Here is a 27,420-nt window from a genome sequence, read left to right as displayed (position 1 = left end):
TTTTGTTTTTGATAATCCAAATGCTGACGATGAAATTGTCGACTGGATTCTTTGATATCTTTTAGAATCCTAAGACATTCCGTGGGAGTTGAACTTGATTCTTCTTCAACTACAAGTGTTGTTACAACATGTTCAGTTGATATTTTTTCTTGACTATCGGTTGAGGTGTGTGGTTGATTGTGAACACTTTCATCATCATTACAAGAAAGCTCTTTACCAGCAAGATTGGCACCAAGCTCTATAATATAAACCTTTTTTATAAAATCACGCTTATATAATATATTGATTCAAGAGCGTATGTTCTACCTGGAGACAGAATGGTTACTGCAGCTTGCACCGCACGTTTGACTAAATTGTCTAGAGCAAACATCCAATGTGGTTTAATAAAATGTGAGCGCAATACTGTAACAACAGCATCTTGAAAAGAGTATAGCGCTAAATGTAAATGATCCAAAGCCACTGCATCAAAATTCAAACTTTGTTTTAAATCATTTATAGTACTTTCTAGATTTTTTTCATTTTCGCTAATTATATATTCTCTCAATCCACGTATTAACATTTGTAATTCATTTGGTGTGATAGAGACTTTTATTTTACGATCTGTTTGAATCCGATCTAACCAAATATTACAAATTTTATTCTCATCTTGTGCCAAAACTTTTGACAAAGTAGTTCGTCGTTGCGAATCTTTCTTTAAACGATAAAAGCCATCTGTTTCACTAGTTTCACTGGTATGGGTACGCAACGATGGCGTTGATGCTTCTATTTCTGGTGATAACAAAAATCCAGATGAGTTCCGTCGTTCTAAAATAAATTGATTGCTGGGCAACTCATCAATATCAACAGAGGAAGAATGATTAACCCTACAAATTAAATTAAATTTTTTTAAGAATATAGCATTACAACATGCATACATGCATATGTTATATCAAAATGAAAAATAAATCAAAATCAAAACGTACTCTAATTCCGGAGTTGTAGGAGTATTACAGGTAGCACTGGCATATGTCATTAATGCAGGATTATTTGATTTATGCACTAAACGGTCTGCAGGAACTGATATACTACGACCAAAGTCGGAAGTAGTTGGTGGACCTAAACGTAATTTTCGATGTTTACTAATTTTGATAAAAAAAAACAATTATTACATTGTAGAGTATATATAAAGTATAATAATACACACTCTGATAAGAACGGATCTTCTAATAATTGTGCAGCCGTTGGACGATCCATTACACTGATTGCAAAGCAACGTAATATAAAATTTCTTGCCATAGCTGATAATTCTTCTGGTATAATTGGATGAATTTTATAGTAACCAACCTTGAACATAGCAGCTTGTGCAGAACCAAGTTCAATAAAAGGTGGCTTTCCTGTAGCCATTTCTACATTTGTACAACCAAACGACCATATATCAGCTTCCGGTCCATAACCGCGAAAGCCTTGGTCGATTACTTCTGGCGCCATATATTGCAATGTACCAGCAAAAGTTTCAGTCATGGGGTTAATACCAGCCAAACGTTTTGAGGTACCAAAATCCGATATTTTCACCACACCACTATATGTATTAACAAGTACATTATCTCCTTTAATATCACGATGTACTATTTTTTGTTCGTGCAAATATTTTAAACCTTCTAGGATTTGTTTAGAATAAAATGCCATCGTAGATTCACTATCCTTTAATGGCCCCCACTTTGTTTCCAAGAGATCGGAAAGGGAACCTCCAGGCACTTGTTCCATAAAAATTTTGAAGAAACCGTCTTCAGAATGGGATCCCAAATACTTTAAAACACATTTTATATATTTATATCAGTAATTTATCATGTAGTGGTATAAATATATATGTACCTGTACAATATTTCTGTGCCTTAATTGTGAGTGTAACTTGATTTCTTCGTGCAATGGTTGTACATCTTGTGAATTTTTCTCTGGCACTTCTTTAATAGCAATACGCACTTGTGTCTGCCTATCACGTGCTGCATAAACAGTTCCATAAGTGCCTCTACCAAGTATAATTTTACGATTTTGATCATCATAGTCATATTCGTACTGAAAATCAAAGTGGTATATATTATGCAATTTATTATGTAATTTATTGTTTATAGTAAATAAGATATTTAAGTACCGCTTACCTCAATCTGGCGTGTGTCATCTATATTAAGATTAACAAACACTTCCTGATCAGATGCCATTTCTAATATAAGTTCATAAAACTTCTGTCGACATTCGGTTGATGGGAAGTATATTTGGAAGTCATCTGAATTGTGATGCACATATAGATAAGCACAACGATCGTCACGTTTATACAAGCTAACAGATTTTATTTGTGATGCAGTAAATACAAAGTCGTGTACTTTTTTGCATTTATTTTTTGAATGTGCAAGACATATATTTACAATTTGTATCGATTTCTCATCGGCATCCATATTTATGTTAACGTAGCTAGGCATATAAATTTTTTGTGGTTCTAAAATCTGTTATATATATACATATATATACGGTTATGATTTATATTTTAAAATAGTATAATAAACATTATTACCAGGATTGGAAATCGTATGTTACTGATTTTTTCAGGAGTTGTAGCCTCTAAAAAAAAGTCCATCCAAAATTGAAAGACATGACCTTCTACTCTATTTTGCAGATCATCTGATTTCTTACGTGAACGTTGAATTAAAGATATATTTCCAATTGTAGATTTTAAATACCAGTTAGGTGGTTTAAGTTTAAACATACATTCAGCGGCTTGAATTGCTTTTGCATAATCCTCTGCCAAAACAGATATTTCAAAAAATGTAGCTACATCCCAATATTCCAACAGTGACGAAAGGCTGCCTTTTTTTCCAATTAAATTATTTAATGTCATGCCTATGTGCTGCAATTCTTCTGTGTTACTAAACTCTTTACCATCTATTACTAACAATGTGGCTAAATTTATTCCAGCATATTCATTGGGTTGAATGTCAAAGCTCTTCCGATACCATTTAATAGCATTTCTCAGACTACTCATGTCTGAATAATCTGATTCCACAAAAATATCTTTGTAAATGCGTCCACATAAACACAACATGTCGGGAAATTCATTTTCTTTCTTTTCCAATGCCTTAAGTGAGGATTCTAAAGCTTTCTCTCTATCACCCTTTTTATTACGTCTATTAAGGGCAAACGCATATAAGAAACTCATGTTACCAGTCTCAACATATTTTCGAGTACTTGGTATATTTTTTAAATCACTAACCAAACGAACCATTGCATCGTAGTCCTATAATAGAGTTTATAAAAAAAAAGCAGTTTCTTAAATAATATTCATTTAAAATACCTGCACATCTCGTAGAGAGCACATGAAACTATGAACAACTTCCCCAGATAGCACGTGAGAATCATCAAGACGCCTCCGCATTTCATGTAAAACCTTCTGTTTTTCTAAATTCGTAGCACAACTTTCACGGGCATCCCGTAGATCAGATAAAAACTTTTCTCTCATATGTGTTCTAAAAATGACTAGTTTCATTACCAAAGAATAAAATATAAAATGCTACCATATATACCATATATGGTGCAATTCTAAAAATGCAATTTAAGTAACTTACTTTGACTGTATTTCCACATCTTGTAAGAGACGCTTCAAACCAGACAATAATGTTGGGATTTTAGTGTCTGCAGGTAACTCTTTATTGTAATTTGTTAAGTTACAAACAGAAGACTCCGCATTATGTTTATAAGGCAAAAAAGTATAATTAGCACATGATAACTGAAAATAAATGTAAACATTAGCGCAATTTCCTCTTTTTACATATGTTAAAATGCAAAAACGCTTAACAAAACAAATTCAAATCAAAACAAACCAGTCTACCCACAAAGCGTTGTGATGGCAACAAAATCCAACGAAGCTATACGCATGTGGGCTTACGTTAGTATGTAGATAGAATAAACAAACAAAAAATAAAATACAGTGCTGTTGTATTTGTAATTTGAATTTTGTTTGTGTAGGCGTGGGCATGCACATAGATACCGCATCAAAAAATTAAAGTTTTTACTTACAAGTATCAACTTTATTTGAACTTTATCTTATCGTAATGAACTTTGATATAAAATCAAACAGCTGACAATAAAAATGTTATATATATACTTACTTTAAGGCACAATGTTTGTTTGGACTGAACATCATTATAGATCAGAATGTTAGCCTTCATACCCCAACTCTCTCGTACACCCAAATGATAGAATAAGGGACGTTGTTGAGCTTGAATACTCAAATCTATAATCGCAACATCAGCATTATAAAACGTTTCCAAAACTTTAGTTTCACCAAAATCCAATTTTTCAAACTATGTGATAAAATTTTTATATAAACATATATGTATATAGATATAATTATGTTCACACATATTTTTAAATATAACTTTTTAACATACATGCACACGTTGGAAATTTGCACCTACAGCCTAAAAATAAACTGAACATTAACAACAAAATTAGAGCAATTAATTATATAATGAAGTTACCTGTACAGCTTGTTTTGTTTCTTCTAGGGCAATTTGACGTTCTAGAGATGAACCACCACCTTCAGTTGTATCCAATATAACAACTACATCCATTTTGATGCGATATAAGGCTACTACAAAAATTTCTTCTAAACGTTGTATAGTGACTACATAACCAAACAGTTTATATATTATTTGGTACTTTTGTATATAATAATTGATCTTAATTATTAAATTTTTATATAATAATTGTTTTCCATGAATTAAATTCCTGTAGGTGCGCTAAAAAAACTATTTATTTATTAGCAAAAAAGTGTTGCAATGCTGCCAAAAAGGGAAATTCGGAACTGTATTGGCATTTTCTACTTACTATCGCGTTCACAGCACATATGTATGTATATATCATTTATTGTTTTTTCATAAACTTTATTGCAAATTTTTTTAAAAATTGACAATACATAATCATACATGTCAAATTCAACACTTTCTTTTCATTACTGATATTATTAATAATTATTAACAAGTATAAACAGTAAATACTTTCCACAAATTGTGCTGCCATATGGAAATCAACACTTATTAGAAATATTAATTTTTCTTGTTTGTTTCATATATGAAGCATCTTTCATTCCCATCAAATTTTTCATTGCTTTTTCAAGCACAGAAAGCACTTCAGTACAAAACGAATCTATCAATATCTTCATATTCTTAAAATACATGAAACTATAAAGATTATAAATCGTATTATTTTTGTAATGATATATTCTAATAAGGACGTGTGCGAGTTAGGCTAAGTTGCGTTCTAAATGAGGGAAATTCTAAGTTGTGTCAATAATATAGTAATGTGTCGATACTTAGCATATTTTCGAGGTGGCTAAGTCGAGATTAAATCGCTAGGGTTGCCATTTTAGTATTTTCATAAGATAATATTTTCATAATTGAATTCAAATATATATAAGAATATAGAAAATGACAATAAAAAATAATTTTATTAAAATGTTTTGTGTTATTGAATAAAGTATTCGTGTTGCTGTAAAGCTAGACTTTCTTTGTATAGTGACAAAGAAGCTTTATTAAAATTTAGAGGGGTTTTTGAATAACATAGAAAGAAATAAAGGACAAACACAAAAATTTATTTTAATTTTATTGAAGTTTGGCTGACCATACAACGCTGTTTCGAGTATTGTCAAGTACTCTTCATCAGTGGTCGTTTAACCAAAAATAATAAATAAGTGCAATAAATAAATAAATAAATATTTACATAAGTTCAGTTTACAGAAGTTCAAAAAACCCCTAGGAAATTTCAATTTAGTTTACCTCAATTTCCTCGAACTCGTACACGGTCTAAATAGATAATTTTTGTTTTAAAAACATAATATTTATGATCATATGATACTGTAATTTTTCTAACCTCAAAAATTAATAAAATAATATCATAAATATTTTCATAAATTTATTTTACGTATACGTATACTGATTACTGTGTTCGTATACATTATCTGTTGCGATCCCGACTTTCCAACCACACCGATTCGGTAAGGTGTATAATTTATTGATTTATTACATAAACGACAAGAAACAACAGCTAAACGAATTATTGTTGGTGGTTTTTATGTAAAAGTGTCTTAATGTAATTAGTGACATAGCTTGATAAAATATGTTGCTCAATATAGCAATGTTTTCTAAACACTATGTATTTTAAAACATTTTAAATCTTTATAAAGAAGAAAACACGTGAATAGCTTCTCTTGATGCTATGTGAACAGATGCCTAATTTTTCAGTTCGACATAATTGTATTAGTTTTGTCTAAATATAGTATCATTTTAATAATTTCTGAGTTTATATTATATAAAAATGAAATTATATAAATAATTTATAACACCATGTCAAACAAGTATTTCATCTTAACATTAGACCTTTTCGGTGGCGCGGAAGTATGGCAAAAAATGCATGCTGGGTTATATTGGCTACGCGAGACATTGGAATCACTGTTGCAACCTGTCAAGTGTTATGTTTTCACAAATAGGAAATATAACATAATGAAAGCAAATTATATTTTGTATAAAAATAAATAATTAACATAGATTGAAAATTAAAACGAATGCAAAATAAGAGGAATGGAAAAAATGTTGAAAATTTCAAAATAAAGCATTGAAATTTTTCTGTTTTTTCAATTTTAAAATTCAAGAAATTTTCAAATTTTGTTTAAATAATTATTTACATATAATTTTTGACATATGATTGCAATATTCGTTGGAATTTCCAATGTAGGTTCACAAGAGTTCGCTTTTTGCGTTGGTAACAATTTTTTTACTGGCTTCTGCGTTTGGCTAGTATACCTATACTAGCCGAGATAGAGAAAATAGTACATTTGTTTTGCGTACATTTTGACCAGTATAGGCCAGCAACTTGCTGTTTTTTGCCATACTTGCGAGCCACTAAAAAGTTTTATTATTGTATAAAACTATTTAGGACGTGTGCGAGTTAGGCTAAGTTGATGCCAAACCAAATGGGAGATTTTTTAGAATTTTTTGCACATACATGATATTAGATTTTTGTAGAAATTTAACAGACCGAGAGTAAATCTAGGTTGAATTCATATTTACCAATCGAAAACGCAACAGGAATACATTTCGCATTTTTTACCAGTTAATATGTTGTAATACATGAAATACTCATATTTACAAGCAAATCTAGATTTTATTATTCTTTCAAAATAAAATTTGAATTTGAATTTATGTTTTTATAAAATTTATTTCAAATACAAAAATGTAATAATGTTCTGGCCACCTTATTTATAATATTTATATCTATTTCTGTTTATTGTGTCAACGTTAATATGGCAGCACTATACTTTCAAAGGAATGAAAATTTTCAGTTGTTTTTCTCATTTCGAACGTGAGAGCAGTTGAAATTGTGTTTTGTAGTGTAGGAGTCGCAGTATTGTTAAGAAAATTTTAAAATATTGAATGAAAAATTATATTAATAAAAAAGATTAATAGTGCTCGAAACAGTTTAATTATTACTATTGCATTTAGCAATTAGTTGAATATAATAAAGTGAAATTAAACTAAAGTGTTCAATATAACTAAAGGAAAAAATGGGGCTTAATGGCTGCTGTTCTTGTGTTAAATACTTGGTTGTTCTCATAAACTTCCTATTTTTGGTATGTACTTTTATTATTGTTATAGCGCTGCGCACTCCTCCCTACACAAATTTTATAGCTCCAAGACTTACATTTCGGAGCGCGTAAATTTTTGCTTTCGTACCAGGCATAAGTTTGTATATGAATGTAGAGCACAAATTCAAAACTTCACGTATACAAACTTAGCACACACACATAAACACATAAACTGAGAAACTTCCGCTGAATGTGATGCTGTAATAATTTTACCCCACTTCACACCCACTACCATTTCGCCATAGTCGAACTATTCATCCTTAGGGTTTTCGTCTGTTCTCTATTTTTAAGTACTCATCACAATTTGTTTAAATTCAGTATTATTTTGTATTTATTTTTATCAATAAGCTTTTGTTTCTACATACAAAAAGATAAAAGGATTTTTAAAAATTGTTTATGGATACTTTTTCAAATAAAATTTAAAGTTTTAATTTTAAAGTTACTGGATATTATCCCACTATAGAAATCTTGCAGTATGTTTATATACATATATGAGTATATGTGAGTATGGTGTTTGTGATGTATGTGCAAGGATGGCCTACACAATTGACATAGGTTGCGCATAAAGCTGTGTGTATTTAAAAATATGCTTCGCTGGTGGTCATAGACAAATGCGTTTGTATAAAATTTTCAAGTGCATTTCAAAATTTTTATTTTGTTTTGTATCTGATTACGTTATTATGTCAGAATATTTTGACTTGTGTGTAGCTCTAATCATCTTGGATCGTTGGAATGCTTTCATAATATGTCCACTCGTCTCAATAAAGTACGCGATTTCGAATATATATGTGTGTGTATATGCGCGAATTGTGTTTGTCAGTTTTTTTTCATAAGTCCAACGGATGATTTTGATGCTATTCTGTTGATTTTTTAATTTAAAGTCTTTCAGTTTCAGTTTATTAGTCAAAATCTATTTTCGAATATCAATACAAAATGATATTATTTTTGTTTTCGTTAGTGTTTGTTTTATTTATTGTTATTATTGTGTTTTTCTTTTTAATTTCTTTATTCACATCATGTACATTTTTTATTGTCAGTGCTTGTCTTCTTATTTGTGAGCAGCTCATAAATTTTACTTTTTTTAATATTGTCTTCTAATCAGAAGTATAAATTATACAACACCATATCTAATGGAATATAATATTAAAAACAATTTTAAGGTGGGGCTTCGGACTATACATTATTATATAAAGTATGTGTTTGTCATAAAGATTTTTTATAAATTATTATTGAAACAAATTCGGTGATAAGTAACACAACAAATAGACTAGATCACTTTTCATATAAGTTTTCGAAGCACAGTGCGCCAAAACAAAATTTAGCCTATTAAAATTCGACTATATATTATAACGTTACCTATAAAATTCAACCAATTATTCTTTCTACCTATTATAGTTTCTGAGAAAACTAAGAGAATGTAAAATTGGACCATTTTTGGAGGGGCTCCGATAGGCCGATTGGGATCAAATTAGATTCAAAACAAAGGTCATTTCAAAGTTTTAGGAAAATGTTATTTCAATATCTATACTGGTTCAGAAAATATCAAATTTTGATCAGCTAATTTCTGCTTTCGCAAAAACAGACTATTCAAACATATTTAATATATAGAATATATAAAATTCATTTACATTTAACATATTACTTGTTGAATATTGTCTTTAATGCACATTATATTAAACCTTGTGCGGCCTCATATGATTCCATACTGCCTGGAAAGTATAGGTTAAAAAAAAGTAAGGGATTGTGCAGTGCGACCTAAAAGATCTCTTGTGCACCTTACTCGGGTTAGAGTGTTTCTCCAAGTCCGATTTCTTTAATGAAAGACAGTATAGAGCCTACCTTTCCTAGTCTTGAATCTTTATGATCCATGAAATACCCTCCTAGGTGTTTCTTTCGCTTGTGCATCAGTGTCGGGCACTTTCCAAGTACATGGTATGCAGTTTCTCTCTCTTCTCTGGTTCTCTGGTCTGGTAATCATTTTTTTTTTTAGTTTTGGACAAGCCTTCCCAATTCTATTTGTTGCGAAGTTCAGTTTTGAAGTTTTTTGTAAAGTTATACTTTATAATCATCCTGTCCGTTGGCATTTCAGTTTCTGGGATTTGTGCAGCCAGAGTATCAGATTTTTTGCTGTTGGTTTCAAGACCAGCCTATTTGTAATTACTCTCAGAACAGCCCTCTTCGCTTGTGATTGCACATAGATGTGAAGAGGTGTGTGTTCTCATTATGTTTACACTCCTGTTATGCTTACACATGCAAGTCGCTGTACTTTGTTGAGTGTTTTGATAACGCTTTGCTGTTTTGTGCAGTTTTGCCAGACTATTGATCCGTGACCATAGTGACCATAGGTGTGATTATTGCTGTGTATATCTATCGCAGTGACTTTGGTGTACACCCCCAATTCTTACCTGCGATGTATCTAGATGTCATAAAGGCGTTCTAGATTGGTTGCCTTATATTATCACTTCTTGGATGTGAGATTTCCATAGTAATTATTGGTCTAAAATTATACCCCAAAAATTTTATCACCTTTTGTGGTTTTACCTATTTCTAACCCATCTAAACGGATGGGTTTAAGATTTTTTATTTTGTATTTTCTCGTGAATGGTACAATCGTTGTTTTTGCTGGATATATTTTCAGTCCAACATAATTGCACCATTCCTTTGTTATTTCTAGGCCTAATTCGATTCTTTCGCACAGAGTCTGTTTAAATTTTCCTCTGCAGATTATTACCACATCATCGGCGTATCCCTGGATTTGGAAACCATTCCTATTCAATTTTACCAATAGTTTATAGCGGTTTTCCGTGACTTGTGTTTATATTCTTGCTTGAGTAAAATAAAAGTCACAAATGCTATATTCACGATACAGAAATATATAGCGCGGTTTCTGTACTTGAACGGAATTGAAAACATAGAAGCTATATTTAAACTTGAAAATTATTTATTACGTTATGTTTATTTAGTTAAGCCGGAAACTTGAAACTTCTTAGAAAATAATTTTTTTACTTTTATTGTCACCACAGAGTTGAGATTGCTGGTGGGATATCTAACGGGTCACCACGGGCTACATTACCAACTCCGAAGAGTTGGTAATCCAGCTTACTGTGATTATTGAGAATATCGACGGCTACAAGTTCATCCACTACCATACTCCACATTAGGGGTGATAATACTCCACCTTGAGGACACCCCCGCGAAGTGTTTGCAAAAATATTGCCATTACTGGTCGAAATTTCTACTCTAATGGTGCGGAGCATGTTGCTTATCCAGAGTGAAAGTGTGCCATTGATTCCTTTTCTACAAAGAGTTCAGTTTATGATCTCATGTTAATTGTTATAAACGTCTCCTTCAATATCTAAGAAAGCGCTGATTGCTATTTCTTTCTTCTCTATGCTGTCCTGAATCGTGTTTCTTAGTTGATATAGGGCCGTTCCTGTCGACTGACCTGCCCTATAGGCGTGTTGGCAGCTGTAGAGTGAAGTTTCTTTCAGTGTTGTACTCCTGATATAGTTATCCATGACTTTTTCTACTACTTAAAGTATGAAGGATGTAAGGCAGATTGGTCTGCACGATTTCGGGTGAGTAGGATCTCTCTTCCTTGCTTTCGGACCTTAGGATTCTATGATCAGATCAGACAAGTTCACAGCCTCAAGTATTTCCTATGATATTGTCTAGGACCTCTTTGGGTGAGTTAGTTACAAATGTTGGTGTCTTCCCTACATTACATATTTCTAATTTTTTACTAGTTATAAATTCTAAAAGGTACTTACCTCTTCTATTGGTGATTGTGCTTCCCCATACTTCGTTGTGCTGTTTGAATCACAGCCAATAAGTAGTATTTTCGTTCTCTCGCAGTAGTCTACCAGTTTATCGACCTCTGCAGATGGTACCTGAGTGTCGTCTCCTGGTAGGTGCCCTGTAGCTACGACCACGTTCCATAGAACTCTGTTGTTGTTTTCCGGAATTTGTATGGCTACGATGTCCCTGGAGAGAAATTCTGAAAGACATAAAATTAATATTAGTATTCAATTAAATGCAGGTTCTTGGTTTATCATATCTTACATCCCAAATTGCCTGCATATTCCTTGCAGTCAAACCACAGATTCGACCCCTGTGGATCTAGAGTTCTTGGACCAGCACTATACTCAAGTTCGATTTGAGCGTACAATAACTGCCGATGCAGCTTTTGCATGGTGTAGATTTATTTGGGCGACTTAAATGCTGGTCATCAAGTGGTTCTTCTGCTAGATCATCGTCAATGTCTGACAGGGAGATTCTGTGGGAGTCGTCATCGGGCGCCAAGTTTAATAGGGAGAGATCTAGGATTTCAATGTCCTTACTCTCATGAGGTAGCACACTGATTTCCTCAATCATCTCGCTCCTCGTCGCCTCATCCTCCACTTGTTCCACAACAGTTGCGGGTATCGGACCTTCAGCTGATGTGGTTTCCCTAACTGGGTTAATTCCCTCCTTGTTCTCCCGCCCCTTATGCAGGTGAACCGGGATGAAGCTGAACCTGTAGAAGATCTTACAGTCGTTGGCTTTTATGGCTTTCTGAGACTAGTTATTAATCCCGATCGATAGGAGTTTGCCATTTTTCAAATCCTTGCTGCTGAAAATTCTCCACAGCCGAGTATGTAGGCCCTCGTTCTGTGTTATGAGTAGCTTTAGCAGCTTTTCCGTGTTGACACTCTTAGCTCTTGGGAGGTAGATCGTCATCATATGTAAGCTCTGTGTGTTTTCCCAGACACACGTAGTGAGTTCAACACGTTCCCATCCGTAAATCGTAGCTTGGCATCCCATCCTTTATACATCTCCTCAATGAGGAGTTCTTCGATCTTACCTTGCTCATCTCTCGAGAGAGTTGATTCCGGGTAGGATTTCGAAAGAATAGCTATTCTTAAGCTCTTGGCTATACTAGCATACCTGCTGCTCGATATTGTTTTCCTCAGTTGCTTTGGTGTAGCCATTTGCGTGACGTCCTTTGCATGTGGAGGTTTGTCGTTCCCTCGTCTTTTCTTAGCAGATTGAACATCGATTGGACTAATTTCTTGGACAGACCTCTTTTTAGAGTCTTGACTACCCTTCGGCAGATTGAGTGCGTTTCCTTGGCTGTCTCAGGTGTAAAGCTTTCTTTGAGAAAGCACAAGTACCATTTGGTACCCGCACCACTCAAGCCAAAAGATTGTAACGACACTTCCTAAGGTCGTTAATAATTGTTGGGGTATCCTTAGCGTATCCAGAATCGTCACAATAATTTTCTAATTGTGATCAAAATAGTCAAAGACGTTACTTTGTTTACTAGGTTTATAATTTATTATAATTAAAATTTTATAATTCACAAAAAAAAAAACAATAATGAAATGTTTAAATATATTATTACTATGATGAATACTAATCGATTTTCGTAACGGAGATTCCGTTTTAAATTCAGTTAACAAACAACTAGTTTTGTTCCTAGTTCCTTTGCTCTCAGTGCGTTTTTCTGCTTTCCCTTTTGAAAAGACTTCCTGGCGATCGGTATGTTGATATTAGACTCCACCCGATTTGCCAGTTGAGTTGCAGTATATGTTCCTGCTAGTTTTCTTATATCATTCAGATTTAGTTCCTTTTAGGAATACCTTGAACGTCGAGCACAGAATAGTGATGCCTCTCCAGTTGTTAATGACGTCACCTTTTTTTTTTGGTCATTTAACGATGTTGCCCTTGGAAATTCTTCATTGTTCCATATTTCAACAAATAGTGGATATAATGTATTTGCCGTTAGCTGTACATCAGCCTTTAATACTTCCGTTGCAATAGAGTCACATCTCGCGGCTTGATTATTTTTTAGTGACTATATTGCTTTAATTATATCCCTTCTGTTTAGTGGTGTTGTTCTTTTCGGTAATAGGGGAACCTTAGTAAGGAATGTCGGTACTATTCCTTCAATGCGAATATTGAGAACACATGAGAAATGTTCTTTTCACCAGGCAAGCTGCTTATCAATATCTGTGATAAGCTTTCATCTGTGCTTTTATTCGGCCTAGCTCTTGGTGGTTTCAAGCCAGCGATTCGTTTTGTGATGTCGTACACCTCTTTCAGTTCTGTGACCCAGCTGCTTATTGAGCGTATTTTGCTAATTTGTTCATATATTCCCGCTTGTCTCTTTAATAGAGCGTTTAGAGTAGAGTATTGTTGTTACGCTGCTTTTTTCTGTTTACACAGGGGAGAGAGTTGATTTTCTTTTTCAAGGATGCTACCATACCACGGTGCATTTAGTGGTGTTGTTAGATTTCTTCACTTTATTGCACATAACAGTATAAAAAAATTATAATTACTAAAAATAATAAAACTTTACTTATCATTACTCTTTCACCTACCACAAACGGGTGAATAAACATATGAAAATAATAGATTTGTAGAATAAAAAACATTTGGCTAATTGCGAGACCTAAATTGGTAAAATGTAAAGTACGAATAAATATCTATTTAACTCTTCACAATTCAATATTTTGTGGTTATCAGATTTGGAAAATCTTGAAAAGTTTTGGGTATATTTGACTCTGCCGATCGATTCCAAATTTCAACATTCCAACCCTGAGGTGTTAGTGTCGTTCTTAAGAATATAATGATGTTATTCACAGATACCAATACATTACCTTTTATCATAATCGAATATTTTTGTGTATTTTATTAAGTATTAAGTATTGTATTAAGTTATTTTACTAATGTTATTAGACTTTTGAGTACACAAAATGGGGAAAATGTACAGGCTATAAAGATTCATAATATTAAGTGCCCAAGTGCCCATAAATAAAGTACGTGAGCATTATATTATGTTATATATAGCATTTATACATTATATATAAATTATATAGCAATTATACATTATATATAAATGTCTTTTTTTCGGTTAATAATTTATTATTTATTTCATACCAAACTGCAAATGAAAGATTTAATTTTAATTTAAAGCAAACGTATCGCCTCTGAAAATAAAGATGAAATACAATAATTAACTAATACTGGAGTAAAGGACGTTTCTAATTTAAAGGGCAGTGTTGGCTAGCAACACAAATATGTATAGAACCTATAGTATACAAATATTTCATTTGGTTCCAGTTTTTTTTTTGGCTAGCGACACAAATATGTATACCTATATTATAGTTATATGTTATATATACAAATATTTCATTTGGTATTTGGCAATCTTTCATTTATACTAAAATTAAGTAAGAGAATATATTTAACAAGATCTTGCATTTATTAATATAGTTTTTAGATAGATAGCATTTTCACTATTGTATGCATTTATATGGGTGTGGTATTTTCATTCAAATCCAATTTGTATTATTTTGAAATCATTGTAAAAAACGAAAGATTTAACTAAAACCTAACCATAAAATTGATTAAAGTAGGTCAAACTGTAAAGGACTTTGCGTGTTCGTACTTATTGGCGGCACAATGCGGTCACATTGTAGTTGTTTTTCTAAACTTATACAGCAAAAGTGTTCTCAGTATATATGGTATATATGAATATTCAAAAATTGTGAATGTAATTTGCAATATTTGATGTGTTTGCTTATATACAAATAAATACTTTGAAATACGGTTATGATGTGTTCCAGTTTACTTACTTGTTTTATTAATTGTAGTAATATGTATAATTGTAATATCTAATGGAAGTAAACAATAGGAAGAATTCTAAAGTTTGTATAACCTAGCTGTACCAAATTTAGATTATGACACTATATATATTATAACATAATGAATAATGAGTAATAACATAATGAGTAATATCTAATGGAAGTAAACAATAGGGAGAATTCTAAAGTTTGTATAACCTAGCTGTACCAAATTTAGATTATGACACTATATATATTATAACATAATGAGTAATGTACGTGCTGTAATAGATGGGGTTTCTAATATTGTAAATATTAAACTACTATAACTAGTAAATAATGAATATCAAAGTTCTGATATTCTTTAAATCGTCGATAATATACATAGTTCATTGAAGTGTTACATTACTTAGAAAAGCTAAGTTAAAAAATCACAGTGGATATATATATTCAATATAGTCTCTTATTCAAACCACCATTAGTATGTTTGACGTAGTTAATTTAAAAGCAGTGTATATTAATCTATATTAGTCTAAGTGTCTGTTTGGAGTAAATTATATGAATGCTTCAAGATAGATTTTAAAGTTCAGTTCATTTCACATTATACTTTTGTCAATGTTATCAAAACAAAAACTATCCTCAACCATGATTCTGACCGCCTTAATATTTACTATTAGGAGTTATTAATGAGTGTTTTTATTATAAAACGTCAGATAAGATTTTTTCTTTTAATATTGAGAACTTATCGCTTGGGCTGAAAAGTGGAAAATAAAACTTAACCACTATAAATCAGTTCACGTCAACTTTACAAACCGAAATATCAAATTTATGCCCACATTGATGGAATACAAATTCCACATTCTAATACGGCTAAGTACCTCGGTATGACATTGGATGCAAAACTGAGATGGAATGAACATGTAAAAAAAAAGAGAGATGAACTGAATATAAAATACAGATCAATCAAATGGCTTATTGGAAAGAAGTCGAAACTGTCACTTCATAACAAGCTTTTAATTTACAAACAAATATTGAAACCAATTTGGACATATGGTATTCAGCTCTGGGGATGCGTTAGCAGCACACATGTTGAAACTATACAAAAATTCCAAAACGTTATATAAAGGGGTGTGGCAAATGCACCATGGTACGTAAGGAACTCTGATCTGCATCGTGATCTAGGGATAAATACGGTGGTGGAAGAAATACAGCGAAATGCAAGAATGCACCTGCAGCGACTGTACTCTCATCCGAATGATGAAGCTAACGAACTGGCGTCAATAGAGCCAACACGTCGCCTTAAGCGTCTAAAACCTTGTGATCTTTGGTCGCAACCTGTCCGAAATGCGTGATAAATGAACTTGCGTGATTTCTGATTAAATTCTTTATAATTGTTGATTAAAATTGTTTGTTAGCTTATTATATTGTTAGCTAGTTACTCTTATAAAAATTTATTTAATCAAATAAAATAAATTTATATAAAAAAAAAAATATTGAGAACTTTTAACACTGAGTCTTCAGCAATCATATCTGTATCTATGTTAAAAGCAAAATCCTTAGGTCTATCCTGTTTGATAGTTTGATAGGTATATTTAAACATAATATACTAGTTTAATTTTCGCTATCTTTTGATAAATGAATATACCAGTTGTTCCTTATGATTTACTTCTATCATATAGCATGTTATAAATAATTACATATTTTACAAATTAAAGTAAAATAGTGCAAAATAGATCTATGTCTTCATTGGACCTTAATTGAGATTTAACTCAACCACCACACCCCTTCTTTTTTCGGTTTTCTTCAAAATTGCGGTCTTTCTTAATTCAGTGAATTAGTGAAAGCCTCTGCATGGTGGTAGCACAATAGGTTGCAACAATAATAACTTAACATTTCAAAATCTATCTTGCCACTTGCTTTTTGTTTAAATTCAGCTATCTGTTACGCTGAAAAGGAAAAATAAGCCACTTACAAAACAGACACAATAAGGTACTATAAATGTCCAGCAAATAGACCTGTGCTACCATTCTACTTAAAAGAATGAAGACTGCAGTTTTGCGACGTAACCCCATTCATTCTATTATGCTTTTTACTATTTCCTTTCTTGAAACACCTAATATCATATGCGAATTTTTTAACACAGCTCGCTTGCAGTAATTTTCTCAATTGCAATCTATCCAGGAAATAGTATATTAACAGGGCAATTCTGGCAAAGATCGTTGCCAGAATTGCCGTGACATGTTTAAATGTCTTAATAGAAAGCAATAAAAGTTTTAAATTGAATATATTTTTTGCGTACTTTGTCTAAACTGCTTAAATTTTTATATCGCGTTCTGTTCGTACTCGTTATAATAGAATAATAGTAATAGAAACGATTATATTCAATACAGGTTCTTGCTTCATCATAGTTCTTATGTCGCATATTTACTTATTAAATGAAACAATATATGACAGACACTAACTGCAAAACTACTGCAACTATGTATATATATACTAAGCTAACAGTATTTATCGTTTGAAAAGAATTTGACTCTATTTTGAATAAATTTTCATTAGATAAGATTACATTTAAATTTTTGCAAATAAATTTTCTTTTTAGTGATTTTAACCTATGAACCGAAAAAAATGTATGCACAAAAGAAACTTTTATTTGCTGTTATTTATAAAATAATCACAGCTTATCAGTTGAGTAAAGAATATTTTCTTATGATTTAATAAATCTTTTAACTGATAAGCATCCATGCTTCCATACTTTAATACTTTGTCTGCGTAATTTTTATCTTGTCATATTATTTGGATACACATAGATATGAATGTATAAAATTTGTATGAATAATCTATTATGGAATATATTGTAGAATTCAATATTGCAATTGAATTATAATTGCTAGTTTTATATACTTAAACCATTATTAATGACTAATAGGTATTTTATATTTTATAAAATACGTACACATAGTAGAAAAAGTCTACGGATATTCACAGAATTTTTCTTAAATTACGCATAACTTTTTTATTTTTTACTCAAATTCATTTTTATTTCCTGATTTATTTTAACCAAAGAAACAACAATAAAGTTCCAATATAAAAACTAAACAGTTATTCTTTAAAAAAAAAAATTGAGCACTATTATATGCAAAAGTAGCAATTTTTGAAGTAGAAAAAGTCTACGGATATTTCTTAATATTTACATTTACCGCTAATTTAAATTCGCTTGCAAGCATAAAAGTGTCATTAAATGATATTTAATTATTAGTTGACTTTCTAAAAAGTCTAAAAATTAATCATTTAATAATATTTTTTATATAAGCAATAAATTTTTACAATATAAAATAAAAGACGTGAAATTAGTTTTAGTGAGCGACAAATAACTGTTAAATTTTAGAAAGATGACGTAAGCCAAAGAAAAATTGCTGAAGATATTGGTCGTCAATATTCATCTGTGCAGAGAATTACAAATAAATTCAAAGAGATCAGTACTTAAGTTTCTAAACCTCGCACTCGGCGCCCCTCAATTTTGTCAAATAGAGAAAGACGTAGCATAATCAACCAGGTGAAAGTAAATGCAAGAGTAACAGCCTTCAAACTAGCTGAACTAGCCGAAATACTTGAAAACAAAATATGTCCTAAAACTCTGCGGAAAATTTTGAAGAAATGCATGTATTATACCCTGATTGCAGGAAAGAAGCCATACGTATCCAGATATAATAGAATAAAATGATTAAGCTTTGCAAGAAAGCGTATAAATAAACCTATAAAGTTCTGAAAATGAGTTATTTTCTCCGATGAGAGTTAATTTTACATATTTTGAATCAAAGTTAGATAACTTGTAAGGAGAAAATTATGCACAACCTGTGATAAACAGTTAACAGTAAAACGTGTTGGTGAAGGCGTAATGATTTAGGGCTGTATAGCAAGTAATGGTGCGGTCAGACTTGAATTTGTACAAGATACAATGGAGAAATATGGCTATCTAAATATTCTAAAAACAAATTTGAAAGAAAATGTCAGAATGTTAGGACCTGAGGCAACCTTTTTGTTTCAGCAGGACAACGACTCTAACCATACAACACCCATCGTACGGATTTGGATGCTGTACTATGCTCTCAAGCAACTTCAAACACTACCAGAATCACCAGTCCTTAGTCCTATAGAACATCTGTGGGTTTATTTGGAAAATAAGATTCGCCAGCATATGTTTTCCAGCAAGGATATAGTAAGAAACGTCATCAAGGAAGAATGGCTAGAAATAAATGCACAGGATACTGCAAAGCTGGTTGAGTCCATGCAAAGACGCTTAACAGAGGTTATTAAATGCAGAGGTTATCCCACAGGCTATTAAATTTAAGATTTTTGTGAATTTTATTGTTTTAATGTAAATATTAAGAAATATCCGTAGACTTTTTCTACTTCAAAAATTGCTACTTTTGCATATAATAGTGCTCAACTTTTTTTTTTAAAGAATAACTGTTTAGTTTTTATATTGGAACTTTATTGTTGTTTCTTTGGTTAAAATAAATCAGGAAATAAAAATGAATTTGAGTAAAAAATAAAAAAGTTATGCGTAATTTAAGAAAAATTCTGTGAATATCTGTAGACTTTTTCTACTATGTGTATATATGCTTATATATACACATAGCCAATAAACTCTGCGTACACCTTACGAATTTTGATATGTGATAAAGAAAAATAACATAAATAAATATTTTTAATTAAAATTTTTACATATGTATATTTATTCTTTGAATTATTAAGTTTAAATAGCAAAAGACAAAAATTGTATTCGACTATTCATTCCAGATATAACGGGATAAAAGTGTGCCTGCATGTAAAAATAGGCCCCATAAAGTCTGCGCACAGTTTGTTTGTTTAGAAACTACCGTTAATTTTTAAGCAGTTTGTTCTTATTTTTGCTCATTTGGTATTTTTAACATTTGAATTGAACATTTACCGATCTCAGTGATCAATTAATTTTTTAGTAGTAACTATTTTAAAGTATGGAATCAAGGGGAAAAGAAATTAGTGTGTACGAAAGAAAAATAATTATTAAACTATGGAAAGATGAAAAAAGTTTCCGCAAAATTGGTGAAACTATTGGAAGAACGCATTCATCAATCCAGCGCGTAGTGGACAACCTCAAAAAAACCGGAATTTTAACATCTAAACCGCGTCCTGGGCGGTCCAAAAGTTTTATCAGTCCGAGAAGAGCGAAAAATAGTCCATATGATAAAGATGAACTCTTTCATTACTTCTTCGAAAATTGTGAAATATATAACACAATCATTTAAAAAAAGTATTTGTGCGGAGACTGCTTGGGAAGTATTACATATAGCTGGATATCATGGTAGAGTCGCTAGAAAGAAACCATATATTTCACTTGTAAACAGGTAAAAGCGCGTTGAATTTGCAAAGAAATACATAAATAAACCTCCGGAGTTCTGGAAACAAGTGTTATTTTCAGACGAAAGCAAGTTCTGCATCTTTGGTATAAAAGGTCGTCAAATTGTGCGGAAATAGGAGCGGCGTTTGAGAAACAAAATCTTGTTGGTACAATCAGACACGGCGGTGGAGGAGTTATGGTATGGGGTTGCATGGCGGCTGGTGGTGTAGGCCAGTTGGAATTTATAGAATCGACAATGAATAAATGGGGCTATTTAAACATTTTAAAAAAAAATTTGAAACAAAGCGCAGATAATTTGGGTTTATCCACGACATTTTGGTTCCAACAGAACAATGACCCAAAACACACAGCGGAGAATGTTAGACTTTGGCTTTCGTACAACGTTCCAAGACAGCTTAAAACACCTCCACAATCACCTGATCTCAATCCTATTGAGCATCTTTGGGATTTATTGGAAAAAAGAATTCGTCAGCATGTGATAACAAGTAAAGAGGCTTTGCGGAGTACAATGCAAGCAGAATGGGCGAAAATTACTGCTGAAGAAACTCAGAAGTTGGTTAATTCCATGCCAAATAGATTAAGTGAAGTTCTAAAACAGCATGGTAACCATTATTATTAAATTTAAGTATTAAATTTAACTTTATTTTTACCGATTTGATCAGTTTTTTTATAACTGTACGCAGACTTTATGGGGCCTATTTTTACATGCAGGCACACTTTTATCCCGTTATATCTGGAATGAATAGTCGAATACAATTTTTGTCTTTTGCTATTTAAACTTAATAATTCAAAGAATAAATATATGTAAAAATTTTAATTAAAAATATTTATTTATGTTATTTTTCTTTATCACATATCAAAATTCGTAAGGTGTACGCAGAGTTTATTGGCTATGTGTATATATAAACACATATACTTGTACAGATTTACAAATTCTATATGGAGTATAGCGTGCCCCGTTTTAACGCTACATTTACATCAAATTCTCCTTAATTAGGTATGCAATTTACGTGAATTATATAAGGTTGTAATAGTTAACAATGGTTATTTTTCTTTTTTTAAATACAGTCAAACTTCCATAACTCGAACTTCTATAACTCGAATTTTCCATAACTCGAACCAAAAACAGTGGACTAAGGTTTTAGAGAGCAAATTTCATACAATTTTGCTTCCATAAATCGAATTTCTCTGTAACTCGAACAAAAATTTTTTTAAATATTCATTTAACTCTCTTTTGAACTTTTTATGTTTCAGTTTTTATATATTTGTACTAAATTCAATACTGATTCCATGCATGAAGAAAACAAGGGAATTTACCTCAGAAATGATAGAAATTTAATTTAGTTGGGCAATTTGTATGTAGTATGTCATTTGCAATGTATGACTTAACTATTTTATTAAATAATGTTGAGAAGGTAGAAAGCTTATTTAAAAACAAAAAAATTCACATCATCTCTAAGCTGAAACTGAGATTTAATAAATTTATTGAATTTCGAATTGAGCTCGGGTTATAATGGATAACTAAGTCTAGTTACGAAGTCATTTTAAATGCAGTAAAATTCGTAACAGAAAAATGACTTCATGTTCCTGATTATAAATTTTAATAATTGTGTTATCTATTTTCCAAATGAAATACAAATGTTATTACATTTAGGAGTTATTCATATTTCAAATCTCTGTATATATTAGGTATGTTTCACAAACTACTCTTAGTAACTTTGAGTAACACTGTGTATACATTTCACCAGCAAATTTTCGAGTAAATTTTCGAGTAAATTTTACTTGTGTTTTACTTGAGTTTTACTACCAGTAGCTCGTTGAACAGAATAGGTCTGTATACCAATAGAATTGATTTATGTACAAGAAACATCTATTGAGTCTTTTATATTATAAAACAATAACAATATAAAATTATTATCAAAAACCACTTTTCTTAGGTTTTTATAATAAAACATTAAAATAATTATATACACAAATTCCTCACAATATATTATAATAAACAGAATTTGACTCAAGTCATCAAAATGAATAATGAAATAAAAATAAATTTGAACACTTTTACAAAAATAAACTGACATCATAATTTACATTTTTAGCACATTTAAGTTTTCAAGTTTTTCTCTAATGTGTATGTTTTTAAGTATGACGTACTTTTCCTTCTAATATAAATTAAAATTTTATTTAAATTAATTATTTTCATATTTATTTGAAATAAACGTTTTTCTTTTTGCAGATAATTGGTTTAACAATTGTGGTAGCATCACTATGGATGATAACTGATCCAACATTCTTACTCTCCATGACACAACCTTATAATCATTATTATATAGCGCTCTACGTTTTCTTGGGCATTGGTGTATTGATCACCATTGGTGCCTTCTTCGGTTGCTGCGGCGTAATTAAGGAATCTGAGTGCTTATTAGTATCAGTAAGTAATGTAGACTAATGTCATTACTATTGTATTAATAAATTTTATGAGATAAATAAATTGTTATTTGTCAATGAATATTTGCACATGATTTGGCGGTAATAATAATTATAACTTTCAAAATACTAATAATAAACTTTAATTTAATGTAAAGCATTAATAGTTTTTATAGTTTTTAAAAAATTTAATGAAATTACATTTTAAATGTAATAAAATAAAAAATGTGTTTCTAATATATAGTATAACTTTAATGGATCTTATTTGTTTATTTTTATAGTTCTTCTGCGTTATACTTATTGTTATTGTTGCACAAATTGCGGCAGGGGCTTGGGCATTCCACAATAAAGATAAACTGGATGATATTGTGCGTGCATCGGTTAAATTTTCTGTACAAGAGGAATATGGTCAATCTAGTATGAGTTCGCGCACTGTTACATTTGATACTATACAGAAAAATGTAAGTTCATCGCATTTCATTAGTTTTTATATTATGTAAATGTGAACACAAATAGTGGTATATGTTCTCAGGGCCTATGGCTATTGCAATACGGCTCTACCCATCATATCAGGAAGGCTATACTCAGGGCTTATGGTAACAAATACTGTAGAATTTGTCCCCATATTATATTCTAATACTTCTAGTACTTTATTAAATAATTAAAAAACTTTTATATCTTCCTTATCTTAATATCAATAATCCGTCCTTATCTTGAGACACAATAATGACATCTTTACAACTGCATCAGGAAGAATCATCAATTTTTATTCAAACTATCCATACCATGTAGTGCAAAATACAACAAAAAATATGATAAAAAGAGCTCTATATCTAACCAATCCAACGTTCCATGAAGATTTACAAAAAGAATTTCGAAAAATTTTAAAGAGAAATGATTTCCCCTCTTCCAATGTGAAAAGACTATCAAAAATATTAACAACTTTTAGAATGACACTAGGAATAAGGATAACAAAATATATAAAAGCATTATACATATTCCTAAACTCTCTAACCAAATATTGACAATTAATATTCATGATAAATCAAATTATAATATCACACTAAGATCTGGAAATAGAATGAACGCACTGTATTCCAACTTAAAAACAAAAATATAAAGCAAACAAATCAAACGTAGTATTCCAAATCAGTTGCAAAGGTGACTGGTACGACGTATGTGACCAAGTATATGATGAAACAACCAAAAATAAATTAAGAACAAGAATGGCTGGTCATAAACATAGTAAAAAAATAAGATCGGTGTGGAAGTCCGAACAGCCCTGAGGATAACTTAAGACTAAAGTCGAAATATCGAAAAAAAAAATAAAAATTATTGCAAAGTTAAATTGTGATTTCTTTTTTCTTAATTTTTATTTATAATTTTATTTATATTTTTAACAACAATATAAAAAACAAAAAATTTGACTAATTAGCCTGAAAAAAACACTTTATTAAAATTGTTTGGTCACAAATAACTAACATTTATAATTAAAAAACTTAATTTTTTTGCATAAATAATCGTGTTCTCTAAAAACATATTAACGAAATTAATGAAACAAAATGCCTTTTTTATAGAAGAGAAATTGTAATTAGCATTTAAGTTCAGGTTCAAGAAGGCTTAAGAAAGTTCTGTAAATACACCCAGGAGTAAATGCTTTTAAAGTTTTTTGTTTTTTTAATCATCCTATGTAATAGTTATAAAAAGTAGAAAAAGTTTGTCATTAAAAAAGACTAGTTTTTGTTTATAAATACTAGACCTCTCTATGTGTTTAATAAAGAAAATAAAGTAAATGTGTCCTAACTATCCTTATCCTAGGTAATATGGTAGCTGAACGGTAGGTAATGTCGCAAATAATATAATATTAATATTATATCAGTATGAACGTTAATTTGTTGAAACCACGTTCAGAACAATCATAAAAGAATTTCTAGTTTAGCTTTTTAAATTATTTGTAGGATTTGAAATCAATACCCATATCGTCATTTTAAAGCGAAGTGGTGATACGAATGTTATCTGAGGTCAGTGCTATATTAGTACTTTAATATGAGCTTAGAAACATTAAAACAGTAATTCGTCTGACAAAAAGGAATTCTGATTAATACATTAGCAAATCTTATTTAGAAGTAGAAACGGTGAATTGTCAACTTGAATAGAGAAGAATTAACAAACGGGTTAGAAAACCACAGATTCATTAAGTTGAATTTCATGAGTTTTTTAATGGTTGAATTTCATGAGTGGTATTAATTTGTTATTATTGTTATGTAACTATATATATAATATCTGATTAATTCTTTATATATTTTTTTATTAAAAAATATAATCCCATTTATAATATCTGTAAGTGATTTTAAACGTTTATCACAATAATATGATAGTAGTTGCTAAATTTTTTACTTACGTTCTTTTCTTGATATTTTTATATTAAACTTATAATAACTAATAATAACTTTAACTTTATAAATATATAAAAATTTCAGTTGAAATGTTGCGGTGCTGATGGACCTGGAGATTGGGCAACTAGTCGCTTTAATAATGTTGATCGCACCAATATTGTTGATATTGCTATTTCATCAATGAACATTTTTTATAATATACCTGAATCCTGCTGCAAGGATGATTTAGAAGATAATGTATGTGAAATGTCAAGAAAACTTAAATTTGGCGGACCATTACCGAATGCAATCTACCAACAGGTATATTTACATCCGTATATCTATATTTAGTAATGATCTTTATAATTATATATATGTATGTTCATTTCAGGGTTGTGTTGATAAATTGATTGAATTGATTTATGAAAATTGGGTACTACTCTTTGGCATTACTGCTGGAGTTGTATTGCTCGAATTGTTGGCTTTAACCTTCTCCTTAAGTCTTTGCTGTGCGGTACGAAACAAGCATTATAAAGCCTGAGAATTACAGAACTCCCAAAGGGAAATAAATGATGATGAAAAATATTAGGATGATATAGAGCGAAATACGGCTGAGTTAAGAAAAATGGTTAAGTGGATAATATTTGAATGAAATCGAAAAGGAATATAAAAGCGAAATCCAAAAAGAAAATAAAAAAACAAAAAGTTTACAAATAAATCGTAAAAATGCAAGATTTAAAGATTTACTGTAGTCCACAACTGATTGCAGTATTGAAAATAATAACAAAGGTATTGGAGTTCACATAAGGAAATAAATATACAATTCCAAAATATAAAAGTAAACACAAATTTTTAAAATAACAGGAGAAAATAGGAGAAATTATAAAGAAATTAACATACCTTAACAATAGAATTGGATATTCAAAATAAACTTGTAAAAACGTTGCATGAAATTCAGTTGCCAAGCTAACAAAGTATTGCTATACTTTTTATGTGTAAATTTCTACTTTGTCTATCTGATCACTTGGCATCTTAAAATACACATTGATTAGAAAATAATATTTCCTAAAAATCACAATCAAACCAAAATCGTTTCCATTGAAAAAAAATCACAAACTTACTTAAATCAAATAAAAATCTCAATAACTCGTGTTTTAAGGTATAAAACACAAATGAATACATAAAAATATTTTCTTAGAATTAAGGGAAATACATGAATAATTATTGTATTAGGTAAAGAAGTTTGCCAATTTTTTTGACTTTGTTTTTTTTTTTTGCAAAATCAAATTAGTTTTGTGTCTTCCGCTGACAGTTATTTATATCTTTAAATTTAATTTAATAGTCAAAATCAAACAAGAATTTATTTGAAGTTTTGACATTCCAAAACAACACAAAAAATGAAACTATTGGTGATGTTATTTTTAGTATGATATATATACACATGCACACGCACATCCACACGCACATCTAAACTACAACATTTAAACTTTCTTATACTGACTAAGCCTTAAATAAAAATTAAAATTATTTAAGCCACATTTAGTTTTCCAAATTGCCAAATTTTTATTATTTTCTTAAATTATTAAAGAACTGGAAAAAGTTATAAAACCTCACTTGTTAAAAAATATTTTCATCACAATTGTTAAATAAATGTGAACCTCTTGCATACTCTTTCCAAAAGCCATGGAACACAAATCTGCATTATTCAGTTTTGTTCGTCTTCAAATTCATTGAACTCATAAAGAACATCTTACATACTACTGTTGTTTTTTTAAAATTATTTTTAACACAACTACAAAATACAAAAATAATTAAACCGAACTTTTATTCGAATCCTAATCCTACTTACCACTTACCTGCATTAATATTTACAAAACCATACTAAAGATATATTTATACATATATATTATAATTTTAATATTTTTATATAATTTTTTTATTATT

The 27,420-nt window shown here is 30.5% G+C and overlaps 2 protein-coding genes across 2 annotated transcripts; one reads left to right on the top strand and one right to left on the bottom strand.

Annotated features, from left to right (window-relative positions):
• Positions 1–2: 2 nt before the first annotated feature.
• LOC119675518 (mitogen-activated protein kinase kinase kinase 15) lies at positions 3–4,896 on the bottom strand (the record flags this gene model as incomplete). The annotated part of the gene is made up of 12 exons (XM_038086725.1): positions 4,509–4,896; positions 4,419–4,448; positions 4,137–4,331; positions 3,594–3,754; positions 3,323–3,494; positions 2,546–3,265; positions 2,136–2,477; positions 1,852–2,052; positions 1,184–1,785; positions 963–1,118; positions 307–863; positions 3–238 (listed from the first exon to the last, which is right to left on the bottom strand). Coding segments are annotated over exons 1-12 (3,465 nt in total), but the record flags the coding sequence as incomplete, so codon positions are not given.
• Positions 4,897–7,370: 2,474 nt separating this feature from the next.
• Positions 7,371–27,350, top strand: LOC119679010 (CD81 antigen-like). Its single transcript, XM_038091147.1, has 5 exons — positions 7,371–7,654; positions 22,911–23,105; positions 23,383–23,562; positions 25,582–25,797; positions 25,868–27,350. Exons 1-5 carry the CDS (start codon positions 7,589–7,591, stop codon positions 26,015–26,017), a joined length of 807 nt encoding a protein of 268 aa, XP_037947075.1. The 5' UTR covers positions 7,371–7,588; the 3' UTR covers positions 26,018–27,350.
• The last annotated feature ends 70 nt before the right edge of the window (positions 27,351–27,420 follow it).

The sequence above is a fragment of the Teleopsis dalmanni genome, chromosome 2 (assembly GCF_002237135.1).
Source record: "Teleopsis dalmanni isolate 2A chromosome 2, ASM223713v2, whole genome shotgun sequence".
In the NCBI taxonomy this organism is placed as follows: Eukaryota; Metazoa; Arthropoda; class Insecta; order Diptera; family Diopsidae; genus Teleopsis; species Teleopsis dalmanni.
Note: the sequence above shows the minus strand (reverse complement) of the source record. Positions and strands in the feature narration are given on the sequence as shown.

Excerpts from the sequence above, each read along its gene's own strand:
- LOC119679010 (XM_038091147.1), top strand. The coding sequence starts at position 7,589 with ATGGGGCTTAATGGCTGCTGTTCTTGTGTTAAATACTTGGTTGTTCTC. Across the intron at positions 7,655-22,910 it reads TCATAAACTTCCTATTTTTG|ATAATTGGTTTAACAATTGT; the intron begins GTATGTACTTTT and ends TTCTTTTTGCAG. Across the intron at positions 25,798-25,867 it reads CGAATGCAATCTACCAACAG|GGTTGTGTTGATAAATTGAT; the intron begins GTATATTTACAT and ends TGTTCATTTCAG.